The sequence below is a fragment of the Rhizophagus irregularis genome, chromosome 19 (assembly GCF_026210795.1).
Source record: "Rhizophagus irregularis chromosome 19, complete sequence".
Taxonomy (NCBI): domain Eukaryota; kingdom Fungi; phylum Glomeromycota; class Glomeromycetes; order Glomerales; family Glomeraceae; genus Rhizophagus; species Rhizophagus irregularis.
This window is the reverse complement of record NC_089447.1, coordinates 2,972,156-2,987,831: the sequence shown is the minus strand read 5'-3', so window position 1 is coordinate 2,987,831 and position 15,676 is coordinate 2,972,156. Positions and strand designations below refer to the sequence as shown.

Below are 15,676 nucleotides of genomic sequence, written 5' to 3'. Positions count from 1 at the left end.
ACACAATGTACGATAAAATTTTCATTCGGTTTTTTAAAAAAAAAAAAAAAAAACATGTGGTTTAAGTTAGTTATACAAAAAAAGAACGGCAAAAAAAAAGTATAAACACATGTAATTTTATTGAAAATTGTTTCGATTTGAATTATTCCATTAAAGGAAATCATCAAGAAATTCGATATTTGGAATTTTATAAAATAGAACAAAGAAAAAAGAATTTTTTTTTTTAATAAGGTAATGATAAATCGTACAAACTTTTTTGGAGGGCGTTTTTTTTTTATACATAAACAAGAATTTCATCCAGTAATAAAAAAATCTTCAAACGTGTTTCAAATTTGTATGGTCGGCCGGTTTTTTTGTGTGATGTAAATTTATAAAAGTATTTAGTTTTACCCGACAATTTTAAATAAATTTGGTAATTATTATGTAAATTATATGTAATCGTGCATATTCTGGTTATCCAATGATATACAAAATTAGATGTGCCATTGTTCTTCCACACGATATTTTTGTGGGGAAAATTGAAAAATTTTCCATTTAAAAAAATTCCGAAATAAAATTTTGGGGGGAATGTTAAAAAATATTATAAAATATTATAGATTATATTGTATTGAATGTATTAAAAAATGTATTCAAATCTTTATTATTTCAAATATTTCAAATGTATTCAAATGTTATTATTCAAAGTACTCAATCCTTCAACCAATCCAACTCAATCAATATTTCAACCAATCCAATTACTTAAATCATCCGATCCAATCCAATTATTTGACCAATCCCAATTACTTAAATCCGGAATCTTCATTCCGATGATTAAAATGGCGTATTTTTATTTTGCTTGTATTTGTAAATATTCCAAATTTCTAAAAACATTTTAAGGTACGTAATTAATGTTTATATTTGGTAATTCCGTAATAAACGTATTTTTTACATATATTTGGCGTTCTAAAATCACTGCGGTCTATTCCGTTCATCCGCTGTTAAAAAATACACCAAGATAAAATGCTAAGCAAGGTTATTTATTTAACTAATCGGGTATTTAAAAATCATACTTTCCTAATAATAAAGACTAATAACAAACGCAGCAAAAAAAAAAATTTATTATTTGTAATACAAAAAAGTTTTTTTATTGTCAAATTAAAAAAAAAGTCTAATTCTTTTTGTTTGATGGCGATATGGCGTACTTTTGACAGAGTGACTCACTAAAAGTTTACGGAAGTATTATAATGTCATTGCATCATATTTTAAAATTTTATCTTTTTTAAAGTTTTAGTTTTTATTAGTATGACAAATAAATGACAAATAAAAAAAAGAAATTTTCTAGAATAGGCGGGAAAACCGTCAATTTTACCTCAGTCATAATCATTCATAACGACTCAGTGGCTGAAATTTAATCGGAGCAAAAATTCGGTCTTTACCGAATTAGATACTCGGCGGAAAAGTCAATACTTAATAAAAAACTTAGATTAAATTTATATAATTTATGTAATTTATAATAATAATAATACTTGATAAAGTTATAAAGTATAAAATGCGCAGCATGATTTTTATTTATTTTAAAAATATTTATAATTTTTATTTAATTTTTTTATTTTTTTTATTTTTTATTTTTTTTTTCACCACGTCACTAAAAATATATCTCTTTTTTTTTATAATGTATAAAAAACATCTGTACATTTTTTTTTAAAAAAAAAGAATGTAATGCTTGAAGAAAAAAAGGGGGTTTTATGTACTATATATATAAAAGAAAAAAGGGGGAAAAATATATGTAAACAAGAAGAAGAAAGTAACTTTGAAGAAAAATATACATGTCTATTCGAATTAAAAAAAATGCTAAAAATGTTATTCACAATAATAAAAATGTAAAAAGCTATATATAAGATTCGAATGTCCTTTTTTTTTTTTATATATATATATATATATGTATGAATGTATTGTAAAGTCCTTATAGCATATATTTGTCTGTATATTTATTATAATTAGTAATATATATATAAAAAAAGTTATAATACTATGTTTTTTTTTTTAGTTTTTTTTTTTAGTGTGGTTCATTTAAAGAAAAAAAAAGCGTAAGTTTTAAAGGGGAAAAAGAAATATGAAATCATGTCATAAAAAAATCTTTTGTGTTATAAAACTTAAAAAGTATAGTTGATAAAATTTTGATCTGAAAAAGATCTGTGTATTTTTGAGAAAAAAAAAAATTATAATTTGTAAGCCAAATTTAGAATAAAAATAAAAAATTATATTAACAGTTAAAGGAATAATTCAAAACTTCACCTTAAAATGATTTAAAACTACTTGATAAGTAGTATTTAAAAAAAAAAACGAAGTATTAATAACGAAAAAAAAAAAAGAATAAAATAAAAATAAAATTTGAATTCAAAAAAAATGCATGTCTCGACGAAGACATACATTAATAAACTAAAAATAAAAAAAAAACGAATTTTTTTTTTGAACATCGACTACTGAAATATATTTGAAATACTGAGAAATTTTTGAATCTTTCAATACGATCTAGAATTTGGCGTAAAATAAACGAATATTCTAGAGTCTAGACAGGTTACGCCGAAGGGCGCAAGCCAAGAGGGTAGCAATAGGGTAACAAGACGTAATATAAACGAATTAATTAATAATTCAATATTTTTGTACGTATTGATGATGAGGATAATGCCCTGCGTAATTTATCATTTGTGGATTATAATCGTTATAATCATAATCAAAATCAACTCCGTCTTCCGACATATCCTGAGGTTGAGCCTCAAATACTGAGAAATCATTAATTGATGGTTGCATGTAAGAAGTGAATTGTGGTGGCATTGTTTGATTATCAATCATTCCACCATAAGTAGAATCTGATGGTGCTTCGGAATTAGCGTAATAAATTTGTTGTTGATTTTGAATAGGACTTCTATTTTCTCCATCACTAGATATTGATGATACACGTCTTGATGATATGTAATCAGGATTTTCTACAACGGATGATGATGATACACGATGAGGTAAAGTTGGGGCCGAAGATCTTCTGTTTGAAGCTTCACGTGTTTGAACGCGACGTTTCCTTTCTTGTGGTCTTCTTGGACGATACCTATATTCTGGGTATTTTTTCATGTGTTCCTCTTTAGCAGCTTCGGCCATTTTTTGAAATTTAAGACGAACTTCCATCGGTTCTTCGTGCCACATCTTTCCAATTTCTTTAGAAACCTCATTATTTGTAATTCCTTGATGTTGAGCGACAATAGTTGGTTGTTTCGCTCTTCGATAAAGTATGAAAGCATTCGGAGGTCTAGGAGGTTTCTTAACTTTAGGAATTTTACCATTAGGAGCAACATCCTTCTTTGCAGGTCCAGCGACACCACAAGGTAAGGCATAAGATGGTAAACGAACATCAGTATCAGGTAACATTCTTGAAACATTAGGAGCGGTAGAGACAGGTTTGGAGGTTTCCAATAAATTTGTTACAGCCTGAGCTTTTGAATCATTGGGAACCAAGACGGGTTCAAAACCTTCAGGAATGAAATAAAAATGACCTTTTCTTTGTTCATATAGATCTTGAACTCTATCATATGAAACATATTCAAAATGAGGTGCGGAAGTATTATTGTTAATTTGACTTGTATTGTTATTATTCTTTAACATGGAAGATTGTTGTTGTTGTTGGTCAGGTAAAGATAGGGGTAAAGATTCAGTTTTACAATTGTTCGATTGTAAGAAATTTGATTGATGATGATTATGATGCTGTTGTTGTTGATGTTGCTGTTGTTGTTGTTGTTGTTGGTGCAACATTTGCATTTGTCTAGAATAATTTGCAGGAGAATAATATTGTGTTTCGCTATTTGGTCGAAGAATAGCCGCTGACATTTGGAAAAAAAGGGTGATAAATTTCTTTCTTCGTAGGGAATATGAGAGGATAAATGGTAATGATAATAAATAAAAAGGTGGGTTTTTTTTTTAAAAAAAAAAATTTATTATTTTTTTTTTTCCGATGAAAGTATAAAATAAATTAAAGTTTTTTTTTTTCTTAAAAAAAAATTTTTTTTTTGTTCAGATTGAAAAAAAAATTTGAAAGAATTTGATGGTTATATATATATAAAAATTTTATATTATTTATTTACTTTATTATTACTAATATATATCGGCTAAAATACCAGTTCAAAATAATTTATATTATTTTAGAATAACAAGTATAAATATATATTTGTATTTTGGATAAATAGATAAATAGTAAATAAAGTAACAATATAAATAAATAAATAAATAAAATAAAAAAAAAAAATTTTTTTTTATACACAATACTATATAGCACAAAAATCCCGCAGTAAATTATTAACCGGGGTTTGAGTTGTCACTTTTTTTCTGTTCTGTCAAAAACATCAAAAAAAAAATATATGATGTATTTATATTATATTTATTTGCTTTATTTGCTTTTTATTTATTTATTTATTTATTTATTTTTAAAACACTTTTTTTTTTTTTTTTGTTAACTTTAAATAGAATGAAAGGTTACATTTTCAAAAAAAAGTTTTCCTGAATTTAATTATTATTATTATTGTTTTTTTTTTTTGAAAAATGTTAATAATTTTTTTTTTATTTACCATTTTACCATTCATTCTAATTTAATATAAAATTGTGTATATATATATATGAAAAAATTATGAAACTATTTATAATTAACCTTCAATCTACGTTCTTTTATCAAAATAATTCAATCCATAAAAAGAAAACGTATTAAACGTATCTTTTTTTTTAAAAAAGAGTTTTTTTTTAAAAAAAAAATTTTTAAATTTTTTTTTTACTAAATTCATCATATTCATAATTAATACATTTTTTTCATTATTTAATTATTCTCGTGGCATCTTTGGTATTACATTTCATTGTTAATTAATTTATTTGAATGTTTAAAATGCATTAGATCATCTCACAAAAAAAAAACAAAAAGTTTTTCTTTTTAATAAAGTATCATAAGTTATCATAAGGTATTTAGAATATCAGGCCATATAGGCCATATTTTGATCTCTTAAAAACGAAATATTTATATTTGATATATTTTGATCCAACCAATCAAAGAATAATATCTGTGGCTGAGATTTTTACCCTTGTATAAAAGAACTGAATTTATGGTATATAAATGTATATATAATGTAAATATTTACTGCGACTTTCTGCGACTTCTGCGTTCCTTGTGACTGCGCTATACTAGGTAAATTGGACAGAGAGAATTTTTTGGCTGAGTTTGTCAGTTGGTCATATGAACGAAATTTTTCCATAAACTCAAACCTCATAAACTCTAGTATACTCTAGTATACCCTAGTATACCCTAGCGTACTCTAATATACTCTCTTATTAATTGTGATAACAAAAATTGACTCATTTTTTTACGATTAGATGAATTCTATCACAAGATGTCGTACAAATTCGTACAATTATTACAATTACTATACATTTTTACGTTTAGTTCGGGGATTAGAATTTTTTGAATTTCGAAAATGGTATATTCAATAGAATCCTAAAATAGTTTCCTTTATACTGATAAATTTTTTTTTTCATGCATTTTAATGTAGATTATTTTGATTGGATATTCGTTTTACTTCGTACTCCGTAAGTTCCGAATGAGAGATCTCATTTATGTGTAAATATGTTAAAAATATGTTAAAAATATGTTAAAAATATATATATATATATATGTATATATATATGTATATGTATATATATATGTATATGTAATTTATATGTTTAAATGAAAAAAAAGTTATTGTAAATAATGAAAAAAGTAATTTTAATTTTAGTCATTTTTATTATTTGATTATGCGAAATGTTTTTAAATTTATCTTTTTTTAATCAAAAAAATTTTATTTTTATATTATTTTTCATTAAAATATACAAAAAAAAAAAAAAAAATTAGGTAATTTAATTTTTTAATTGAAAATCAAATGCCATTGCTTTAAAAAACAGCGTGGGCGTATTTCAACTATGCATGGGCATGATCACGCATTTTATATATATACACATAAACATTTGATATACATTTGGAACCGATAAGTGAAATTGATAAGCTTACAAAAAAGAAATCTTTCATTTTTATAAAAAAAAAAAAAATCAATTTCTTCTCATGCTATTTTTTTTTTTTAAAAAAAAAAACCTTATCACCTTATCCCGAAAATGTTTTTCACTCATGCCCATATGGTAGGAAAAAGTAAATAAATAAATAAATAAATTTTTTTTTTTATATATATATTTTCACGCCATTTCATCATTTTCATTCTCTTATCTTTTTAAAGAAAAAAAAAAAAAATATTCATTTGAATTTTCGGAAAATATATTCCCAAATTTCCCAATTGAAATTGTTTTGATCTTATGATAATATTTATCAGATATGGTAGAGATTAACTTGCGAGGATAAGGTGTAATACTGTAAAATGTACATTGACAGCCACATTTTTTTTTTTTTTTTTTGTTCACATGATGATAATCCCCAAATAATTATAATATTTTTTCTTTGTTAATGAACCCCCACTAATCAAAATTTCCATTATCAATAAAAACTTTATAATAAAATGATAAACAGTGGGAAATATCTTAAAAACTAAACTAATCTTTGAAATCAAATATCACACAACGTTAACTTTATCGAAGATCTTCTCCTTTTTTATATTCTCTGAGCCATTATTATGCATACATATTCCCCCCTCCATATATAACATTTTTTTAAACCCTGAATTACTGTTTGTTCTGAATTACGTTGTTCTGAATTACGTTTGTTCTTTGAATTACCTTTGTTACTATTATTCTTCCTATCAAATCCTATTCTTTTGATTAACATGATGTAAGTATGCATTGAATTCGTAATTTTTTTTTTTTTTTTAAAGTTTTTTTTTTAACTGATAAAAAGAATATAATGTTACAATATTACAACATGCAGGCTTACTAAATATATGCACAACATTGTAATAAAAAGCAATAAGAATTATTTTGACATTTTGTTGATTTGATGAATTTCTTCTTTTTTTGAAAAATTGTATCACAATAAATATTTACCGGTTTATATTATATCATATTATTATTATTATTAAACGTCAAAACTTTTTTATTTTAAAAGAAAAAAATAAAAAAAATAAAAATAAATAATAATAAATCAATATATGGTTAACAAAAAAAATTATTAAACGTTTTTTTTTTTAATATTATGAAGGTTTAGTTTCATCTTTGTTTTTTTTTAAGTCCTTTATAGTTTTAAATAATGATTAAAGTTTATGAAACGATTTAATTCGGCTTTTAACTCAGGATATTCCATAGTTTTCTTTATAATCATTCTTTTTTTGGTTTTATTCTATTTACATTATAAGGTAAAAAAAAATTTACTAAAGTTTTTCCAAAAAAAAATTATTATTATTATTGTAACATTAATAAAGGTTTTTTACGTTATTAAAAAAAATTCCATAAGAAATGGAACAATCATTATAAAACTCGGAGATATTTAAACCTTCCGTTATCTGCTCGGCGTTTCAAATTTCTTATTTTTTTTTTTTTTTTGTGATCTGTAAGAGGATTGATTACATGCATAGTTTTGTCATATATATTAAACTATGATTGTTTAAGAATTTTAAAAATCAAGTTTGTTTTACATTTTTATCCACGTTATGCAATTTTAATTTTTTTTAAAATATGACGCCAAATAATTAATTTAACATCACGTGGAAAAATGTGGAATCCGTCAAATCCGTCCAATTGGTCAATCAGTCTAGACCTTCACACCCCTTTTATTATTATGTAATATCGTATGAAACCGGAAATCTTGCTCGATTTCACATGAGTAACGTTATACATTATATAATACGAAATTTCATGATAATATGGTAATATCGGAATATCATATCCAATATTTTAATGGTTTAAAAATTCACATGAATTTATCATGATATGAATGTGTGATAAAGTAAAGGTCAAATGTCAAATGGTTAAAATGCTTAATAAGGTCCAAATAGTTCCAAATGGTTAAAAATGTTTAATAAGGACAAACATAGGATAAACTTTTTTATTATAAATTATAAATTATCCAAAAGAAATCTTATTAAAAATCTCTTAAAAAAAAATTTTTTTCATTTAAAAAAATCTTATTAATCTTATTAATCTTATCTTATTATTAATTCCTTTCCCTTTAATTACATTAAAAGACACATTGAATAAAATTTTCATTATGTTCAAAAAAAAAATAACAAACAATGAATGTGGTTTACAATGATTGTGGTTTACAATACAATGTGGCGTGGTTGATGTGTGGCATTCATGTGTGTGTGGTTTACACTTTACACTTTTTTTAACTTTTTTACTTTTACAATACAATGGGTGTGGTTTAAAAGGATGGCTTGTGAAATTGTTATTTCCAAAATTGGTATTTTAAAAAAGATTTCTTATTCATAATAAGATATAATAAACAATCTTATTCATAATAAAGACATTCCCTCCTTTTTTTTACTCCACATAAATTTCACGAGATATTACCTTCACAATAAAGATAAATTTCGTGTGGTTATAACTTTAATAACAAATTTTCCTAATGAGTGAATCAAGAGTTTATTAAAGGAACAAGAATCAAAACAATGGACATGTCCAAAATCGGTTTAGTATTTATGCAAGATGAGATCATTCCCAATTTTTTATTCATTTTACGGCCGGTTGGCTAAGTTAGTGGCTCATACGCATTTAATACGCCATAAGTAATTCCATTGTTGAACATATGGTAACATACGGCAAAATTTGTTTCTAATTTGAGTACAAAACTTGATTAAATCCCTGGTAAAAATGTTGTACCCCCAATAAAAAATTCTATTCAAATCATTGAACCCATTTAATCAGCCACAAACAATAAAACAATGATTTTTATAAACTCTCATTATATTACTTATCTCAATTGGTTCGGGCTTCATTGTCACACAAGGCTTCGGAGCTTATCTCTAATAGAATTTTATTTGAGACCGGTAAAAAGGAACACTAGTATAAAATTAAAAAATTTCCTAAAAGATTCCTATTTACCAATAATAAAGAAAAAAAGAACCTGTTATATGATAGTCCATTTTTTTTACCTTCTTTTGATACTTAAGAAAACAATTAGATTTATGATTCACTATTATTAATTGTGGGGTTTATTGTTACACATTTAATATATCAAAATATATAAAAAAATATAATTATATTTATATTTATAATTAGGGAATAATATCTTAGAAAATCTCCCTTATGTTTTAATTATTATTACAGGTAAGGGTGATCACATATATGTAATGTATGTCGTATTCATTATTATTATATACATATATATATATATATACATATTATATTATATATTATACGCATTTTTTTAAATTACCAAATTTATCTTTTTTTAAGTTATTTAATTTAAATATGGATACTTTCCTTCTTAAAATCCCCAAAAAATTATTTCCTTCATTAATAACAATAGATTAATTTTTTCCCTTTGTCCTTTTTTTTCCATTTATTTCTTTCGAAAGACCTTTTTTTTTTATTTAACTTGATAAAGTTGACTTCAATTGAATATATATATATATATATATATATTATAAAACAATAGGATTTTATAAAGTTGAAAATGATTTTAAAAGAAAATATTGTTCTCTCTCTAATTCATATTAAAAAGGAATTGAAAGAAAAAAAAACAGTTATATAATTATATAATTATATAATTATATATATATAAATAAAGTAATTTATTTTTTAATTAAACGGATCAAGTAAAGATTAAAATATATCACTATGAAAGGGCGTTTGTTTTCAATGAACCCTTAACTATATATGAAAATATTTTTCAATGACATAATAATTCAATGTTCTTTTGATTAAACTGGTTAAGTATAAAGAGAAATAGAGAACAATACGTGTAAGTTTCTTATCAAACAAAGAAAAGAAAAGACACGATTAAAGTTTCTTTTTAAAAAAAAGCTGCAATGATAATTTACACGCGGCGGAACATGTTCTCCTTTATGAACTTTAACTGCAATGCGTTAATAATTTATGGCGTTAAATAACATAATTGAATTTCTCTTATATAACTTTTATATAAAAAACCTTTTTTCTATTTTTTATTTGCATCATCAGATTCAATCATAACCGGTTCATCAAAAAATCCTTTTTTTGTAAAACATTACTATTTCAATAATTGCTTTGATAATTAATCATTAATAATCGTTTATGATGTCGTAATTTTATTGGTGTTTTGAACTTTTTAGGAAATAATGTAAAAAGAAATTAAATAAGGTGAACAAGGAGAAGGAGTGGGAAAAGGATTAAAGAAATTATATATATATATATCTCATTTTTAATATTATAACAAAAAAAGAAGGTTTCGGTAATTCGGTAAACAACAAAAATGCATTTAATATTTTATTGCATTTCAATAAGAATCATGTCAAAAATAAAAAAAAATAAAAATAAAAAATAAAAATAAATAAATAAAAACGCGTACTTTTCTTTTTTTAATAATTACATTCATTTTTGATCGTTCCGTTTTAAACACGTATACGGTACAACTTTTTTTTGTGAAACACGGATATAAGAAATGCAATGTTAAGTAATAATTATTCGATACAATAACTCAGGGTTGGAGTGGGAGAATCCTAATTTTGGTTAACAAAAGAAGCTTAGAACTTTTAAATGAAATTATCACTTTTTGAATATAAACATATAAACTGGGGATAAATGAATCACGAAGAGTCATTTATTACATTACGTAATTACGTTTTATGTTGTGCATGTATATATGATGAATTTTTACTAGTGGCTTAGACCATTGTTAATTACGAATAATTATTTCAACCAATCAAAAATTATATGCTGCGGTAAAAGGTAAAAGCTATTATATAAAGTTGATACACAAAGAAAATACAAAATGCGAGAAGTGTGAATAGGTGAATAACAAACATAACAAACAAACAAAAAAAAATAAAATAAAATAAAAATATATATATATATATATATAAATATATACACATAATTATGCTTTGCATTTTATTCATAATTCATTATATTGTTCTTTTCATTAATTAATTACCAAATTTTGATTTTATATTGTTGTTAATTCTATTATAATAAGGGGCCACGCTTTTTTTTTTAATTTTACATAATCAGTTAAAATGGTTAAAATGGTTAAAATTTCTCCTTTTTGAATAATGACCATTATTTGGAAAATATTGAATATTAAATAGTATTAATTGGCAATTTTTGGCAAAATGGTTTATTTACAAATAAGTATCACGTAGTCAATCACGAGCACATGTTCCTCGATTCTATGAATAGGTGAATATAAAGTGTATAATTCGAACACGTATCTTTATAAGCTAGACTATCTCTATTAAAATTTGACATATAAAATTTGACATATAGTACATATAGCATATAGCATATAGCATATAGTGTATAGCATTTAGCATATAGTGTATATAGCGAACACTACACTATATACATTACACACTATATACATTACACACTATATACACTACACACTATATACACTGTATTATTTTTTATAATTCGCATTCACATTAATGCATACTTAAAGAGAACTATAAAGACTGCACGAACCATGAAACTGTAAGTCTCCCATAAATAATAAACAATTATTTAATTATTTAGAACCCCACAAAAATAAAAATATATAACATTACCTAAAAGAAAAAAGAAAATGTAATGACATAATTTAATTAAAGTCGTGACCCATTTTACTAAATTATTTTTTTTAAAAAAAAAAATATTTATATTTATGTTTTTTCTCTGAGTTCTTCATTCATTTCTTTCAAAAAAAGAAATTTTGTATTACGCACGCAGCTTTCAATAAGTGACCTTTTAATTACCCCACTTTTTCCCAAAAAAAAAAAAAAAAAAAATTAAAAAAAAATGTTCCGTTGTCAAAAATTAACAATAGATCATATTGTTCGAAATGCCTTACCTATTTAGTAAAAATTTTTTTGTGAGTTCAAATAGTTCAAATAATTATATAAATATATAAATATTTGTGTAATTATTATTATCAGTGTAAATAAATACGCCTTTTTGTTCGAATTACTTAAATGATTGACAAATGATTAAATTATATATTTCTTTAATGAATTTCTATAATAACTTTATATTTTTTTTTTCATGATCACATTTAGATCATATCATTCAATCTCCTATTTAATTCAATGTAATTTACTGTAATTAAGTTAATCAGGGCTGAATAAAATAGGATATCTCCGGTACAAACAAATCTTTTCCCCAATCCTTGTTATAAATAATTTTTTTTTTCTTTTAACTTGTAAATTTCTTTTCTTTTCTCAATTTGTTTAATAAACAAAAAAAAAAAAATTTAGAACAACTTTTTAAACAAGTTTCATTTGTCTTTGTTGGTTCATTCTCTCAATTCTCTCACGAGGAGAAAGAATTTCAATCACTTATTTTTTTTTTTTTCGTTGTTTGATTTATTTGGATTCCCTGATATTTAAATATGTTGGCTTATCAATTTATAACCTATATTTATACATTAAATCTTCTAATAGAGATCGTAAAAAAAAATAAACATTTAATAATATTAAATATACTTTTTGATATCATTCACCAGGGGGACAAATCAAAAGGTAATTTGGTAATAAAAGATAATTATTATTGTCAACTTAATTTAGGCCAGATTAATTTTTAAAGTATATTCGTGTTACTCCCACTTATTCATGCATGTCATACATGTCAACCTTAAAATTTTGACATTTTTTTTTTTTCGTGCGTGCGTGATTAAAAAGAAAGAATGTAATTTTTCTTATATAAAATACTTTGAAATTTCACTATTATTTATTAATAAATTAATTTATGCTGCTTATCATTTTGTACGAATGAAAAAAATAGGAACAATATCATGAATTATTTGAAACTTGCATCAAAATAAACTTGTTTTGTAACGGTAATAACGGTAATAAAAATATGGATTTCCATTTCAGTTTATCATAAAGAGAAGTATAATTAATATATATATATATAATAATAATGTAATATATAATATTATATATATATATATCAGTAATTCAGTATCTTTTTTTGTGAATCCGAAACAATACTTAATGCACTTCAATCCAGGCTGTCAATTTTAACAACAATATGTTAAATCAAAATGATTCATGAAAATTACAGATTTTAATATCTAATGTTTATATACTCCATTTTTTAGATACCAAATATAGATGTTTGTCACTAATTTGGATAAGTTAAAAAGAGCGTGAAAAAAAAATTTTTTTGGTTTTGGATAATGTAAATAAATTACTCTTTTTGAAAAAAAATTCAACTCGGTGAAAAGAAAAAAAAAGGTACTGTAAAAAAAAAAAATTTTTTTTTTGTTTTGGTATAATCCCATAATAAAACATGGGTATTTGATATCACTTTCCGATTATATATTAACTGTTAAGTAAAATCTTTTTAATATTACTAATTACTATTACTAATATCATTTAAAAAAAAAAACGTTTATAACGTTTATTTAGTATGGAGTTCGTCTTAATGAATACACGTGATCACGTGGGTTTACATTTAATGCGCCTCCGCTGATTTTTTTTAATTTATTGGCTCTCCGGTTCAAATTCACAAAAACAAATTCATTATTCATATATATATAATCTTACTTACTATGTGTAAGATGCACAATGATCCAACTTTGCAGGAGAGTCTTCCTATCTATATCAATAACAATATCATTGAAGTCAAGTATTATGGATCACTCTACAAAATATGGCTAAAGCGTTTAATTCAATAGAAATGTTGCCATGATACTCTAACAAAGGTTTACAGCTGGGGATGGCATAGATCCTAAGACAATTTTACAGCTGGGGATGACAGAGATCCTAAGACAATATCACTCTTATTAAACTAATACAACTGCCTATAGACTATAGTATTCCCTTTTATGAATACCCCCCAATAAAATATATTTAGATTTAAAAATCAGAATATTTTTAAAATAGTTATTTTAAATCAAATTTAAAGTCTCATATCTAGTACTATCAGGATCGTAGTGGAGTACTTTAAGCAGTACTAGACGATAAGATATGAACTAGACAAACAGAATAGACAAATAGAATAGAATCAATAATTGTCACTTACACAATATTTGGCGACTTTTTTTTTCAAACTCAATTATATCAATTACAGTATTCGTTTTTTTTACAGTTAAAAAAAGAAAGACAATTCAATTTATTACTATAATTTAAAAAAAAACCAAAACATTAATTTATTACTATAAATTAAAAAAACCAAAACAGAATGAATGCAATGCAATGCTTCCAATAATTTGCAGAAACCTAAACTTTAAGTATCACTCTATATAGTTAATTGCTAATGGTAACTTCATTTTAATCATTTAGTTATAAAATACAGTTATCATTATGGTTTCTATTAGGTATTTTAAATTGATTTCTTTTTACAAATATGGTTTCTATTTTATTATTTCATATTGGTTATAAAAAAATAATAATTTAATTGTTTTTTTTAAATTTAAAATTCAGTCAACACATTCTATTAAATAATTGATATAGGTAGGCCCAGATCCAATTATCTTTTTTTACATAAAATACATGGGTTCATCTCCGGGATATTAAATACCAGAAGCAAGATTAGTTTTTATTATGTTGCGTTGAGTATCCGAGACTCCAAGTTATCGTGGCCACAAACATTAAAAAAAAAATTTATTATTCTAAATTTTTTTCGTATTTTTATTTGGAGCATCAAAAATAATACCACGAATACCATGGTAAGAAAAAAAAATTTTTTTATTGTAAAAAAATTTCTTCATTTTAACGTATGCAAAAAATGAAAATTTGATCCTAATTTCTTTCAATACAAGAGGTTCATGTAAAACTGGTGTACTTGTATATAAGACTTGTTATGTATCTATACTTCATTTCCCCCGGTTGCATATGTTTGATTTGGCCTGTTTTATATTACTTGTAAATTTAACATTCCCCAGATTTTTTACGCACTGCATTTCGTCATTCCGTTAATCCGGGTTCACTTTAGTGAACATCATTCCCTCGCAAATCAATAAAAATGACCAAGGATTAACAACACATCCCCAAATTCCATATGCGAAATAATGATTACCGGAAAAAATATCCATACTGAATATTATTTATTGTTATGATAATAGGCACAACTGATCTTCTAATTCATCTTTTGAATCCACTTGTTCTATTAACCCTAGATGCTGACAATCAGATCAAAATCTTACTAAGCACGAACTCTTGTAAAAGTAGCATAATCAGTATTCTTGCAACAGCTACTATCATGGCCGGGATATGACAGCAAAAATAAACGCAAATCAAAATCTTAGAAAATAATGTGCAAATCTTAGACAGAGGCGCTTCGCAAGAATTTTTCCGGCGCATTTCAGGCCGATCGATTTCTGACTTTTAGATTTTAGCTCATCACGCCTAGCATTCTGCAACAACCTTGATTCTACTCCTGAGTTTGGCATTCTCAGCTTCGTGCTTGGTCTCTCTTCTGCAACCTGCCTTGAGAGCTTGGCTTTCTCAGCCTCATGCTCATTGATGCATTTTTTCGATAATTCAAGGTTATATGACATATTTGATAATTTTATACAAGTGAAAAGTTGGTTTGAATCAACCAAGTAACAATTAGAGTTTTGGGTTTGCTTTAG

The 15,676-nt window shown here is 24.5% G+C and overlaps 2 protein-coding genes across 2 annotated transcripts; both read right to left on the bottom strand.

Moving 5' to 3' along the window:
* Nucleotides 1–1,555: 1,555 nt before the first annotated feature.
* OCT59_011201 (uncharacterized protein) lies at nucleotides 1,556–4,049 on the bottom strand. Its single transcript, XM_025314474.2, has one exon. It carries the CDS (start codon nucleotides 3,853–3,855, stop codon nucleotides 2,632–2,634), a length of 1,224 nt encoding a protein of 407 aa, XP_025185090.1. The 5' UTR covers nucleotides 3,856–4,049; the 3' UTR covers nucleotides 1,556–2,631.
* Nucleotides 4,050–15,337: 11,288 nt separating this feature from the next.
* OCT59_011200 (uncharacterized protein) lies at nucleotides 15,338–15,601 on the bottom strand (the record flags this gene model as incomplete). The annotated part of the gene is made up of 1 exon (XM_066136350.1): nucleotides 15,338–15,601. The coding sequence occupies one exon, from the start codon at nucleotides 15,599–15,601 to the stop codon at nucleotides 15,338–15,340; it is 264 nt and encodes an 87-aa protein (XP_066000978.1).
* Nucleotides 15,602–15,676: the final 75 nt, after the last annotated feature.